General features: G+C 45.1%; 3 protein-coding genes across 4 annotated transcripts; 2 read left to right on the top strand and 1 right to left on the bottom strand.

Annotated features, from left to right (window-relative positions):
• The first annotated feature begins 5,043 nt into the window (after positions 1–5,043).
• LOC115177916 (persephin-like) lies at positions 5,044–5,956 on the top strand. The gene is made up of 2 exons (XM_029738912.1): positions 5,044–5,122; positions 5,472–5,956. Exons 1-2 carry the CDS (start codon positions 5,044–5,046, stop codon positions 5,954–5,956), a joined length of 564 nt encoding a protein of 187 aa, XP_029594772.1.
• Positions 5,957–6,485: 529 nt separating this feature from the next.
• LOC115178853 (WD repeat domain-containing protein 83) lies at positions 6,486–10,633 on the bottom strand. 2 transcript variants are annotated; one of them, XM_029740227.1, is made up of 9 exons: positions 10,476–10,633; positions 10,221–10,336; positions 9,906–10,026; positions 8,281–8,386; positions 7,998–8,046; positions 7,728–7,854; positions 7,567–7,634; positions 7,234–7,457; positions 6,486–6,957 (listed from the first exon to the last, which is right to left on the bottom strand). In XM_029740227.1, the coding sequence occupies exons 2-9, from the start codon at positions 10,321–10,323 to the stop codon at positions 6,784–6,786; spliced, it is 972 nt and encodes a 323-aa protein (XP_029596087.1). In that variant the 5' UTR covers positions 10,324–10,336; positions 10,476–10,633; the 3' UTR covers positions 6,486–6,783. The 2 variants fall into 2 exon arrangements, with proteins under 2 accessions (XP_029596087.1, XP_029596086.1); XM_029740226.1 differs by having other exon boundaries at positions 10,467–10,632.
• A 127-nt stretch (positions 10,634–10,760) lies between these two features.
• On the top strand, positions 10,761–13,547 carry LOC115178854 (protein Asterix). The gene is made up of 4 exons (XM_029740228.1): positions 10,761–10,918; positions 11,176–11,281; positions 12,185–12,282; positions 13,329–13,547. The coding sequence occupies exons 1-4, from the start codon at positions 10,869–10,871 to the stop codon at positions 13,393–13,395; spliced, it is 321 nt and encodes a 106-aa protein (XP_029596088.1). The 5' UTR covers positions 10,761–10,868; the 3' UTR covers positions 13,396–13,547.
• Positions 13,548–15,059: the final 1,512 nt, after the last annotated feature.

Genomic DNA, 15,059 nt, shown 5'->3' with positions numbered 1-15,059 from the left:
CTTAGTTGTTACTGAGGTATTCTCCCTCTCCCGGCCTAGTGCTACACTACATACAGTAGACCTACCATCACACCTTAGCTGTTACTGAGGTATTCTTCCTCCCCTGGCCTGGTGCTACACTACATACAGTAGACCTACCATCACACCTTAGTTGTTACTGAGGTATTCTCCCTCTCCTGGCCTAGTGCTTCACTACATACAGTAGACCTACCATCACACCTTAGCTGTTACTGAGGTATTCTCCCTCTCCTGGCCTAGTGCTACACTACACACACTAGACCTACCATCACACCTTAGTTGTTACTGAGGTATTCTCCCTCCCCTGGCCTGGTACTTCACTACATACAGTATACCTACCATCACACCTTAGTTGTTACTGAGGTATTCTCCCTCTCCTGGCCTAGTGCTACACTACATACAGTATACCTACCATCACACCTTAGTTGTTACTGAGGTATTCTCCCTCTCCTGGCCTAGTGCTTCACTACATACAGTAGACCTACCATCACACCTTAGCTGTTTCTGAGGTATTCTCACTCCCCTGGCCTAGTGCTACACTACATACAGTAGACCTACCATCACACCTTAGTTGTTACTGAGGTATTCTCCCTCTCCTGGCCTAGTGCTACACCACATAGACCTACCATCACACCTTAGTTGTTACGGAGGTATTCTCCCTCTCCTGGCCTAGTGCTACACTACATAGACCTACCATCACACCTTAGTTGTTATGGAGGTATTCTCCCTCTCCTGGCCTAGTGCTACACTACATAGACCTACCATCACACCTTAGTTGTTATGGAGGTATTCTCCCTCTCCTGGCCTAGTGCTACACTACATAGACCTACCATCACACCTTAGCTGTTACTGAGGTATTCTCCCTCTCCTGGCCTAGTGCTACACTACATACAGTAGACCTACTATCACACCTTAGATGTTACTGAGGTATTCTCCCTCCCCTGGCCAAGTGCTTCACTACATACAGTAGACCTACCATCACACCTTAGCTGTTACTGAGGTATTCTCCCTCTCCTGGCCTAGTGCTACACTACATACAGTAGACCTACCATCATACCTTAGTTGTTACTGAGGTATTCTCCCTCCCCTGGCCTAGTGCTACACTACATACAGTAGACCTACCATCACACCTTAGTTGTTACTGAGGTATTCTCCCTCTCCTGGCCTAGTGCTTCACTACATACAGTAGACCTACCATCACACCTTAGTTGTTACTGAGGTATTCTCCCTCCCCTGGCCTAGTGCTTCACTACATACAGTATACCTACCATCACACCTTAGTTGTTACTGAGGTATTCTCCCTCTCCTGGCCTAGTGCTACACTACATACAGTATACCTACCATCACACCTTAGTTGTTACTGAGGTATTCTCCCTCTCCTGGCCTAGTGCTACACTACATAGACCTACCATCACACCTTAGCTGTTACTGAGGTATTCTCCCTCCCCTGGCCTAGTGCTACACTACATACAGTAGACCTACCATCACACCTTAGTTGTTACTGAGGTATTCTCCCTCTCCTGGCCTAGTGCTACACTACATAGACCTACCATCACACCTTAGTTGTTACTGAGGTATTCTCCCTCCCCTGGCCAAGTGCTACACTACATACAGTAGACCTACCATCACACCTTAGCTGTTACTGAGGTATTCTCCCTCTCCTGGCCTAGTGCTACACTACATACAGTATACCTACCATCACACCTTAGTTGTTACTGAGGTATTCTCCCTCTCCTGGCCTAGTGCTACACTACATACAGTAGACCTACCATCACACCTTAGCTGTTTCTGAGGTATTCTCCCTCCCCTGGCCTAGTGCTACACTACATACAGTAGACCTACCATCACACCTTAGTTGTTACTGAGGTATTCTCCCTCTCCTGGCCTAGTGCTACACCACATAGACCTACCATCACACCTTAGTTGTTACGGAGGTATTCTCCCTCTCCTGGCCTAGTGCTACACTACATACAGTAGACCTACCATCACACCTTAGCTGTTACTGAGGTATTCTCCCTCTCCTGGCCTAGTGCTACACTACATAGAACTACCATCACACCTTAGTTGTTACTGAGGTATTCTCCCTCTCCTGGCCTAGTGCTACACTACATACAGTAGACCTACCATCACACCTTAGCTGTTACTGAGGTATTCTCCCTCTCCTGGCCTAGTGCTACACTACATAGACCTACCATCACACCTTAGCTGTTACTGAGGTATTCTCCCTCCCCTGGCCTAGTGCTACACTACATACAGTAGACCTACCATCACACCTTAGTTGTTACTGAGGTATTCTCCCTCTCCTGGCCTAGTGCTACACTACATAGACCTACCATCACACCTTAGTTGTTACTGAGGTATTCTCCCTCCCCTGGCCAAGTGCTACACTACATACAGTAGACCTACCATCACACCTTAGCTGTTACTGAGGTATTCTCCCTCTCCTGGCCTAGTGCTACACTACATACAGTAGACCTACCATCACACCTTAGCTGTTACTGAGGTATTCTCCCTCCCCTGGCCTAGTGCTACACTACATACAGTAGACCTACCATCACACCGTAGCTGTTACTGAGGTATTCTCCCTCTCCTGGCCTAGTGCTACACTATATACAGTAGACCTACCATCACACCTCAGTTGTTACTGAGGTATTCTCCCTCCCCTGGCCTAGTGCTACACTACATACAGTAGACCTACCATCACACCTTAGTTGTTACTGAGGTATTCTCCCTCCCCTGGCCAAGTGCTACACTACATACAGTAGACCTACCATCACACCTTAGTTGTTACTGAGGTATTCTCCCTCCCCTGGCCAAGTGCTACACTACATACCGTAGACCTACCATCACACCTTAGCTGTTACTGAGGTATTCTCCCTCTCCTGGCCTAGTGCTACACTACATACAGTAGACCTACCATCACACCTTAGAATCCCAATTCATTCAATTTCTTACATGGTGTTTTCCTAAAGTCAGTTTTCGTTAATGTGACCATTAGGGTTCTTAGTAATTGCCTAGCGTGTATTTACCTCGCCTTAAATCACAGAAAGAACTTCTCCGGGTAGAGGAGGATGGAGAGACTTGAAGCGGAGATGACTGATGTAAAAAAACAGAAAGTGTATAATTTGTAGGTTTTACAGGAGCTATGTTTAAACCAGTCCGTCTCTCTCTTCAGAGGCAGGAGAGGGCTTAGAGCTGCATCAGGCCTGACCTGGAGCTACAGAAAACCACATGTATTGCTTCAGTATGTACAGTATGTCAGCATGAAGACCGTACATGAATGGTGCTGAGAGATGCAGGGACAGGTAAGTTAAGTAAAGTGATGGCTGATGATGGAAGGAGAGAAAAAGTGAAGAGCAAAAGTAGTGGAGAGTGGAATCTACTCAGTCGTTTTGTCATGTTGATGATCAGGGTGTTTACCTAGTGAGAAATGATCAGTCATACTGTCCGTGATAGATTAAAGACGTCATTGAGAGTTTAGACAAGAGACTTGAACTCATATCCTCAAACATCATTAGCTTCACTTTCCCACCCGGAGGTCACCAGTTAGATGTGGTTTGTGTCACAGTCATCACATGATGGTCAGCAGCATGAAAACATTTTGAAAGCTCTTATCAGTCTGGAAGCTTATTGTCTGAATTGGTCGCTGAATAAACCCTCTGAATCAATGTGGTCTGACACGCACGCACGCACGCACGCACGCATGCACGCACGCACGCACACACACACACACACACACACACACACACACATACACACACACACACGTGCAAACACACACACAAAAGAGAAGGAATGAAGGAATGATAGCTGATGTCATCTTGATACAGTGTCATATTAGGCCTAGACCTCTTGCTTTCTTCCGCCCATGGGCTTATTTGGTTGTGATTGTGAAAAGACGGTTTGGGCGCCCAGTGTTTTTCCATGTTACAGGTACTGACTGACACACACAAGCAGAGAGAGAGCTCTATGGGTAGGTGTGTGTGTGTGTGTGTGTGTGTGTGTGTGTGTGTGTGTGTGTGTGTGTGTGTGTGTGTGTGTGTGTGTGTGTGTGTGTGTGTGTGTGTGTGTGTGTGTGTGTGTGTTAGAGGGCCAGTTGGACAGGGTTATGGGGCTATTCCATTGGCAATCTCAATCAAGCCCAGCTAAAGTATTTGAAATGTTTTGGTCTGATAATGTTACCTGACAAGCCCACATTTCCAACCAAATCCCTGAATTTATGGAAGAAGTTACTGAAGATCTGGGAATGTCAGTCGCCAGTCTCGGAATGTCCATTAAAATATCTCCTGTCATGTTTTTTTCTTCTTCTCTTTTTTAATTAGGACCATCCCTTCCCTCTTTTATTTGAACTCTTTCTTTGCTGGCCTGAAAGAGACAGAAATGCATTCTTCGCTTTCTGTCTCATTTGAACATTGACCTGTGGGACTTTTGTCTTCACTGTCTATTTTTCTATGTCCTCAAGTCAATATCCTTCCCCCAGGTCTTTTGTTTCAATTACACCCCCTCTCTCTCTCTCTCCCTCTCTCTCTCTCTCTCTCTTCATCTGTTGAAGTGGTAGTTCTGCCTAGCATCAATGCCAACCAACTCAACCTCTGACCAGCCTAGCCCGCCATTCAACTTCAAAACAGCTTTAAGTTATTAGCCTCCAGATTTCATTTTTCCCATGAAGCAGCCTTTGCATCCATCGGAAAACACCTGGGCTGGGCCCCTCAGAACTAAATTTATACCTGTTAAATATAATCCCAATATGACACATTTCTATGTCAAACACCAATCCAACAATCAAACTGCTAACCGTCAAAACTCAAGTGAGTATACGGGCTTGGCGCTTTGGCGAGGAACGGGTTAGTGTACCCCCCCTTCGTTTCACCCCCCCCATCCTGTCTCGTCCCCCCTTCTTTTCGGAGGGATATATAATGGAGGTTGGGACTCTGTTGCATCTCAGCATCACTCGTGGACACTAATCCACTGTTCACTCGTTTACTTAGAGAGGAAGAGGGATCAACAAAAGAGAAGAGGGGAGATATGAGGTCTCTACTGAAGCTGGTTGTTCTGCTGTTCTGTGTCCAGAGAGGAGAGGGACACTGGCTGCGCTCACTACTCGGTAAGGACAGATGGGGGTCACGACTCACGACCTTTGACATTAGAGATGGGACAGGATAGAATTTCTTCCTATTTTCATCAGTTTTGTACTGGGTTATATGTACCTAGATATTGTTGTGTACTTTGAGATTGGTTTACATCAGGATGATGTTTGAAACTGGGACTTGAGTGATAAGGCATACACAGTCACTGGAGAATTTTGAGAGCATATTGTGTAATTTCAGTTCTGAAGTTTTTCTGTAGGGTAGCACTGACTATCAGTCTACTGCAGTCTATAGTGTAATGATTTCTGGTCCAAGCTGGTGTGATGAGTGTTTTAATAACCCTCTCTTTTTATCTCCATCTTTCAGAGCAGCGAGGGCAAGCATCATCCCCCCCATCAGAGGAGGAGAGGAGAGGTGGAGGAGGAGAATCCAACAAAGGGAACGACAACAATAAGAACACAGAAGGTTCCGGATTTGGAGTAGAAGACCAGAGGGGTTCTGTCCCATTCCCAGCCCCAATCGTCCCAATCCGGTCCCGCCGCTCTTCAACCCAATGTCGTCTCCGCTCCATCCTCCTCCAGGTACGAGAGCTGGGTCTGGGCTATGACGCGGACGAGACCGTCCTCTTCAAGTACTGCAGCGGAGACTGTCCCCGTGTCCGCTCCAACCATGATCTGACCCTGACCAACCTGCTCCTGAGGGGGGCGCTGCCCGAGCAGAGTGGAGAGCTGTGGCAGAATGGACCATGCTGCAGGCCCACCCACCATGAAGATATAGCCTTTTTGGATAATGCCCATCGCTGGCACAAAGTGGAGAAGCTGTCGGCTGCTGGGTGTAACTGTGTGGGTTAATGAGGAGCTGGACATGAAGGGGGAGGGCCTGGGACTGAACATTCACTTTTGGGCCGTGGTCATTGGCTGTTCAGAATGCAATGGGAGAGGCATAGAAGCTCAGGCTGTGCTGTAAAAATTGAGATCCAGGAGGAAAGAGATTACGGATGTAGCTATTATTTGCTAGAAAGAAATGCATTCCTTTTGCATATGTATATTTATATTTATTTAAAGTTGCTTGAATGGATCTTATTTTGCTGCATAGATGAAATGAATAGTGGTTAACACTATGGTTGATTGTTGAGTAAAATTGTTACAATTCGAAAAAAAGGTCCTCAGCAAACCAACAAGGTATTTATGTAAAATAAATTATTTATTTATTTGAGATGATTCCTGTATGATGCTACTTAATTTATTTTGTCCATGTGCCATGTTCATATGTACAACTCGTAATAAAGACAACCATATCTACATGTTTTATGATCAATGTTGGTGAGTGATATTACATTTTCCCTCATGGCTACTAAGAAATATATATTAGAGCCTAGGATTCATTTGGAAAACAAGAAGGGTTTATTCAAAACTCATCATTTACAAAAAAATGTACAATGAATATAAGTAAAAACAATATTGATAACACTGGGACATCAGCGATACTTTGATTGATATATTCCATATTTTAGCCATGGAAGCAACGGCACGTCACTTCTCAACCACACAACCATTTCCCTCAACCAAAATCCCATCCCTGACCCTGAGTCAAGAACAGACAGTTCATGTACAGTAGGGAACTCATCAGTTCTGACGATATCATGACTCTTGTCCTTTCTGTTATGTCCATCTAATGATTACTCTGCTTTTTCCTGTTGAACAACCACCAGGTCCTCCTCAGTTTCCTCTGGCTCCGCCCCCCACACCTGGACACGTCCCTCCATGGCCGTGAGGAGGCGGGTCTCCGAGGGATGGAAAGACAGCGATTGGACGACAGCCTTCCCGACTGGCAGCTTCAGCGTCAGAGAACCCTGAGAGAGAAACAAGAGATGTTCAAAAATCGAAAGAATCCAACACCAATAGGCACACAATTCTGGTACTCGAGCAACAGGGGTGCTACTCATGTTTTCATCCTTAATAGCGAACATACTAAGTTCTTGAATCTGCAGCTGTTAACATTTACAGATAATGCTGTGCTATTCCGTTTCAAATACGCATCCAGTTAGCAAAATCAATAAATCAAATCACTTAATTTTAATAGGTAGGGGAGCTATCTATTAAATTAACAAATCATCCATCCCTCGTACCTCTACCAGGTCCCAGCAGTACACGTGTCCGTCCTCAGAGCAGCTCAGTACGTGAGTATCCTTACTGGACAGACAGCAGTCCAGCTTGTAGCCCTTCATCTTGTGTCCTTTATACTCTCCCAGCATCTCCCCTGTGCTCTTGTCCAGTAGACGCACGGTGGAGTCCAGGCTGGAGGTCAGAGTGCACTGGGCGTCCGCACTGAAACACACACACGTGATGGGGCCTGGAACACAGAGACAAACACATAACAAATCAATGCGACTCAGGGTGGTTTAGGTACAGAAGTTAGTGATAGTTAGTACAACAACTAGTTGGTAAGACTAGATACTGACTGTTGATGAAGTCCACATGCAGCTGGCCCATCCGCAGGTCATATCGTCTCACTCTCCCATCCACTGACCTGGAGAAAGACATGAGATAGAAAAGATACTTAGATGACTCTTCTATAAGAATGAAACTGAAATGAACAGAAAGGTTCAGACTTGGTACTGACCCAGTGAGCAGCTCGTGTTCAGACACCTTCAGACTGCTGACACCATCTTGAGCCTCGTCCAGAATCTGGATGGGGTCAAATTTTCTGGACCTGGTGTCCCAGCAACGCACTGTACCATCTATGGAGCCTAGAGATCGACACGCATACACACACACACTTGAGATGGGTCCTGTTGTGGATGAGCAGGACAATGCTGAAACCACAGACCTGGTTGTAGAGGTGACTGAGATGCACTTTGCTGAGGAGGGATGGAGGAACGAGAAAACTCACCAGATAAAATGACTGTAGCTTCTTCATTGAACTGGACACAGTTGACTTTCTGCAAACAGAGAGACAGGCCAGAGGCCATATCCATGTAAATAAATGGCTCTACTTAGAGGTTTTGTTGTTGTATTCTTTCCTGTCTCTATTCCTTCAACATAAACATATTTTTCTATATTTGTTTCTGACCCACCTGACCTCTTCGACCCGCCTCTTTCCCCCTCCCTTTAAACTCTATCTCCATCTCCTTCTCTGTGAAACAGGAAAATATAGTTTTATTGTTTTCTCTCACCCCCGCGTGACCCCTGAGTTTCCGGGTGACCTGTCCCGTGGCGACGTCCCAGAGGATTACCGTCTTGTCCGAGCTGCAGGAACACAGCTGGCTGTTGTCATAAGAACTAGGGAAGGAATCGATGGTAAGACACACACCATTACTTCAGATCATATTCCCCCAGGGGCCCAGAGGCAGCAGGGAGACAGTGAAGGACAAAGCAGGCAGATGGATAGAGGAAGACTACACAAGCAAGCATGTAGATTGATCACATAGAGAATGACCCGCAGAGGCAAGACTGACAGAGTAAAGGACACAGAAGGCAGATGGATGGATAGGGGAACATAAACAAGAATACTGAATGAGTAAAAAATGTGCTACTTCTTATCTATCAACTATACCGTATGTATCCATGTGTAATGCATATCTCCTACTTCATACAGGGGAACATACAGGCATTGGCGTCTGCATATAGGCTAGCTATCACACTGAAAGAGAACGCTTATTGAAGTTAAGTGCTTCCCACTCAATCAGATCTAGGATCAGCTTTATTTAACCCAAATTTGACCTTTACCAAACACATTCTTCAATAAAGAGTTCCTCAATCAGCTGTCTGTATTGCTTTAGAGCAAGGGTCTCCAACAGGCAGATCTACAAATAGCTCTCAGCCCACCCGTGAGTAGCTTGCCAATCAATTCTGAAAGTGCGTGCATTTTTAAAATGTGTTCCATCGCAAACGGTCATAAATATAAAGCTCCCGGCTACTATCCAATCAAAGCCACAGTGACATTATCCCACCCCTGGTTGGCCACTACTGGCTTCAAAATCCAAACTTAGCACAATATCTGCCAATTCATTTCCTGCAATATTGCTGTCTGTTTAGTGCACGCGTTTGTCTATCACTCTGTTTGTAGGAAAGTTAACAATGATGATAACCGTCTTGTGGGTAGACAGAACGTTTTTGGGGAAAGTCTTTCTCAATTAAATGTTAAGTGCAAAGTAGGCTTACCTGACAGAACTATATTATGATTATTTGTATCAATTGGGTGGCGATTGTTTTGCAAACCCTGCCATGACGTGCTGCAGCAGTAGGCTCAGCAGAAACATCGCTCAACTGACACATTCCTCTCTACACTAAAACATTTAAATGAATAGATTTTTTTTCTTCAGATGTGGTTTAAGCACTGACATGGACTCAAAACATCCATTTTCAATGTTTCTCTTTGAATAATTGTAATATTGAGAGTTGTTTTAAAAATGATTTTACGAGGTATATTGACATAAAACACATCTGTTGTACACCTAGGACCCGGGGAAGAGTTGCAGGTCTCATGCCAGAACAGGATGGAGACCCCTGCTGTAGAGACACCAAATCATCACATTTTAGACTGTTCTGGAGACCAAAAAAACTCTAATCAGATTTAAAAATGTATCTAACTCAGTGGAGATGAGAGGGATCTCCATAGTAAGCCATCCCTGAGGCCGGGTCTGGTAACTCGTACCTCTGCAGGTTAACAATTAACTAACGGACCGCACAAGTTTATGCAAGAGGGCTTTATAACCAAAAAGAGCGCAATGCATCGATCTACAAGACTTCAAAGAGGGCCAGCTTACTTTCTGATACAGGTTTGTGTAATAATACAGACCCATCAGCATCTAGCACCTCGTATCCATGGCCACTGTACGTCTTCAGTAGTGTCCCTCGACTTACACTCCACAACTTCAGAGACTTGTCACTGCCGCAAGACAGCAGGTAGTTACCATCAGCTGAGAAAGAGAGGGAGAGGGGTGGGGGAGAGAGAGACAGGGAGGGAGAAAGTGTTGGGTCAAGAGAAAATGAGAGGATGAAAAACACCCGAAACACGTTATGTAGACACAGCCTCTCATGACATACACAAGCAGCTCCAAGTTGACCAAAAGTCAATGCACCTGACGGTATGGGTGTTTGTTTGAGTTCTCACCATTGAATCGCACAGCTCTTACAGCCCCTTGTTGGCAGTCTATGGTCCTGAGAAGGTGTTGGGGGAGCTGAGGGACCTCAGGTTTGGGCTGGGGAAACGACATTTCACACTTCTGCCTGTAGAAAGAGAGATTGAAACATATAGCTATTATTTTTCTCCTGACTTGAGCATCAACTACGTTAACGTTAGTAGTGGAAAGAGCAAGTGCTATGGAAATAGCATCATGGAACTTGGATAGATATCTACCTGAAATACCTTGCTTGTTCGCTTTAGTTTGATGAGAGAGCAATCATTAACTGACTCATATTGATTTATGTTAGCTAACAACAAACGAACAAGTACTGTTTTTCCCCTCCAGTTTATGCTCCACAACGTCGATATTTTTGCAAATGTGTAGTTTACTTCCTGTCTGTGATAATCGTTTCGTTCCGGGTAAAAGCATTTGTGTCAAAATAAAAGTCCGAACATTCTCCCTCCGCATTGATAGAGTCCTTCGCGTCCTTTAAAGCTTTTATTTTGAAATGGATCCATCGCACGGCGGAACTGATAGGCCCCGCCCCTTCCTTCACCGAGCTAGCTGACGGGTCCCACTCCACACCGTTTTGCCACTAAATTAATCCTTAAAAATATCTCAACAAGAAGGACATTATGTCCGCAAACAATATGTCAGGCCCACAAAGGGTAAACAAAATTATCCGGTGAGTACAATTGAGTAAATGTCGTTGGGTTTGCTCGCTAACATTGCTAACGAGGTAGCTACTTAGCTAAATCACACGTCATCAGCACTATTATAACGCGATTATAGACTAGCTAACAAGCTAGCTAGCTAGCTAGCTAGAACGCCTGTCATTTTGTGAACTAACTAGATGTTGTTACACTGACGTATAGCTAAGTAAGGTAGCTAGTTGCGTTATTTGTGGTAGGGTCATTCATATCTTGGTTGTTGTTGTTACAGATACAAGCCCCCCAGCACGGAAGCAAACCCCACCCTGGAAGACCCGACTCCAGACTACATGAACCTACTCGGCATGATCTTCAGCATGTGTGGCCTGATGCTGAAGGTGACCCAGAGACATCTGTTTTTACCACACTGACACACACACAGACAGATGACCTTGCCCCTCCCCCATTCAGTGTGTGTGTGTGTGTGTGTGTGTGTGTGTGTGTGTGTGTGTGTGTGTGTGTGTAACCTCCCCAAGGAGAAGTTGCCCCACTGTGTTCCCACCTACCCTCCCCATTTACGGATTAAAGTCTACCACCTGGGGGGGCGGCAACTCCAGCCTTTCAACTGAGTGGTTTATCCTAGAAGGGTATGTGTGTGTGCCCCCAAATCAACTGGAGCCAGTACTTTCTGTCACATATCCCTAATTGACTGTGTGTGGTGCTGGGTGATAGACCGTTACACCCACCTAGGTAATGTGACGGTCGACTACTCTACGATTGGATGAATTATCACTACGTCCGATAGTGGAGTTGATGAAAAGAGGAAAGTCCAGCACACCGGTAACCTTGATGCTACCAACTATTTAATGGCTCTTTTAATCACCACCTTTTCCTTTAACTGCTGCCACTGAAATCAGTCCTAAAATGTTATGTGGGCATATATATAACCAGTGTCTCTGTGCTAGCATAGCAATGTATCTTCCTTTACTCTCCCTGTCCTCTTACTGAGCTCCAACTAGTGATCCTCTGCTTCGCAAACACACGTGACCGCCCGCTTGACAACATACTAGCCAGGCACATATACAGCAATGCTAATGGTCACATTTCAAGCAGTGGATTGAAATTGCACTATGATCTTAACCTGTTACACATAGACACATTATCTTACACAATACATTAGTAACTGTCTGTCTATGCTACAGCACTTCTTAAGCCTCATGCAGAAAAGCTGACACACACATTATAAAGTATAGTATGTATGTCATTTTGTGGTCATTAACCTTCTGTGCTTTGTGTTTCAGTTAAAGTGGTGTGCGTGGATAGCAGTGTACTGCTCCTTCATCAGCTTCGCTAACTCCCGCAGCTCAGAAGACACTAAACAGATGATGAGCAGCTTCATGTGAGTAGAACAAATATGTGTGTGCCTCTCTCTCTCTCTCTGTGTGTGTACGCGTTCTGTCTCTTTTATCAAGTCTCATATTTCCAACCTACCCAGGGTCTGTATGCGACTATGAGGGCGAGTGAAAGAGAAGTGTAAAAAGTGTCTGCTATTATGCCAAGATGCAGAGTTATCTATTATCTGTCTCATAATGGCTTACTGTTAATGTATTAACTATAATACCAGGACGCAGCAGGAAGTTAGTTTGGCAGCTCTTTTTCTGCCTGGGGTGTATTCCCTAGGAACCAAACGGAGGAGGGAATAACCTGAATGTGTCCAATAAAAAACACTTTTCATTGCCAAATGTTTTCCTTTGCAAAATGTTATGCGACGGATTGCGCTAATGAATGCACTCATGGCAATAAAACTGAAGACGCAGGAAGTTAGTTTGGCAACGCTCGGCTCTGCCTGGCATTGTGACATGAGATGGGCTCAACTTTAATGTCCAAAAGCTTTTAACATTGACCTCCAGGTGTTGCATTTACCCATAACAATTTACTACAGCAGATAATACCACTCACTTTGTGGGAGCGTGTGGGTCTGTGTGGCATTTTTCCAGGGAAAGTAGTGTGTGTGGCTCTGCAGGTAAAGTAGAGAGTGTCAGGACATCAGTAGTAGATGCCTCCCAGTCCATCACCTAGATTAGTTTTTTTATTAAAGATTGTCTCTATGCCCTCCTGGCTGGGAACACAAACTGTTTGGATCAGCAAAATGTTGTCGAAGTGTTATATGCAGCAAATGCAATAGGCCTAATCACAATGGAAAAATATGAAGTTATTACACTGATCCAAGGTCAGTTTGGTTTTTATTTTATAGTTAAGATCTAAGGGATGATAAGCTGATCCTAGATCTGTGAAAAAAGGACAAAGTGTAACCACCGAACCTGAAGGCACTGAGGCTATATTAAAGATGCTTCTGCTGAGCAATCTCTTCCTTATTTATTGCTAATTAATTTTTATTTTCTTCTCATCCTTTTTTCTTCTTCAATCTCTTCTTCTTTTGATCAGGCTGTCCATCTCAGCCGTGGTGATGTCATACCTCCAGAACCCCCAGCCCATGTCGCCACCGTGGTAACCAAGGACCAATGGCGGGGGTGCCTTGCAGGAGAGGGGCGGTTCCAGACTGAGAGTGGGAGATGGACTCCTGACTCGCCCACTGACCATCTGGGAGAGAGAGAGAGGGAAGGATGGATGGCTGGAGAGAGGAGATGGATGGATGGAGACAGAGAGGGGGAAGGGAAAAAGATGGATGTATTGAGAGGAAACACAATGGTGGACATGAGACAAGATGACCAGGTGGTCCTGGTTATAACTCCCTGTTTACTCTCCAAAATCTCTCTCTTCCTGGAGATATTGCACGTTTTCTATTAAATTGTCTGATTCACCCGCTGTAAGCTGAGCTCTGTTAGTTGGAAATAAAGATTGAAGGTTTTATAAAGTCACTATTTTGTTTGTCCTGTTACATGTGTGACGGGGGTCACTGTGCTTAGCTGAACCGTACCACTTCATCCCGCTGCAGCTCACACTGAGACCAGAACCCGGGGCCCCTGCCTCTCAAACACACGTGACCACCCTCATGAAATACCTTTAGCCAACTGTGCCACCGAAAAGGTACCAGTTGGATTGGCATTCCAAGCTGAGGAGTTGAACCAATTCAGGTCCGTTACACATGCATGTTCTGATAACGTCTAGGATCATTAGGCCCAAACACCACTGCCTTCCAAAATCTGACGCAAGAGCTTACATTGAGCAACTGTTATGAAAGTGACTGTGTGCCTCTCTAGGCAGTCAGTAATGTGTACAATCTCACTCTGCAGTTTAACTCTGGGAATAGCAACCTCAATCCTAAAAGGTCCCCCACCACACTCACACACAGGACATAAATCCTCACTCAAGCCCTCAGTCTGTCCCTGTCTAATCACTATCTAGGCACTGCTCTCCACCACACGCTCTCTCCCTCCAGACTGTGTGTGTGTCTGCTGATGACAGAGCAGAGAGAGAGAAAGGCAGAGTGGGGAGTCAGCCGGATCTGAAGCTGATTTAGTAGACTTATAACTCACATCCGACCAGCCTAAGGCAGATCAGCCCCAGCAGAGTGGGCACTTCTGTGTTCGGGACACGTGCCAGAGACAACCGGTTTCAACACAAACTCCACTGAATTTTTCTCCTGATTTTGCACTGACTTGGTGGGGGGATAGAAATGCCAACTGGCACCTTTTTGGAAGGGAGTAATTGAGTTTTTCTGCTTTGGTAGTTTATTGCTGTTTATCCCCCTTGTTGTTCCCATGTGTATCTTTGTGGGGTTTCAAAACACAAATTGGACTGTTTTTGGAAGGTACCTTAACTAACTTTTTCTCTGACTTTCCAAATGTTGTTTATTGTATCAAAAGTGAAAACCTAGTCAGTTGTCCAACTGAATGAAGTCTTCCCCATTTAACCCAACATCTCTGAATTAGAGAGGTGTGGGGGGCTGCCTTAATCAACATCCACGGCTTACGGGGAACAGTGGGTTAACTGCCTCACTCAGGCGCAGAACAACAGATTTTTACCTTGTCAGCTCAGGAATTCGAGCCAGCAACCTTCCGGTTATTGGCCCAACACTAACCACTAGGTTACCTGCCGCCCCGACAGAAGAAAGAAAGCGGATATTGAATTTGTTGAATCTGCAGTTATCGCCTCTTTTGATCAGTGGGGTGGATGTATTTTTTTGGTTATTAAAATCTTGAATAGAACACACTG

This window comes from Salmo trutta, chromosome 38 (assembly GCF_901001165.1).
Source record: "Salmo trutta chromosome 38, fSalTru1.1, whole genome shotgun sequence".
In the NCBI taxonomy this organism is placed as follows: Eukaryota; Metazoa; Chordata; class Actinopteri; order Salmoniformes; family Salmonidae; genus Salmo; species Salmo trutta.
Note: the sequence above shows the minus strand (reverse complement) of the source record. Positions and strands in the feature narration are given on the sequence as shown.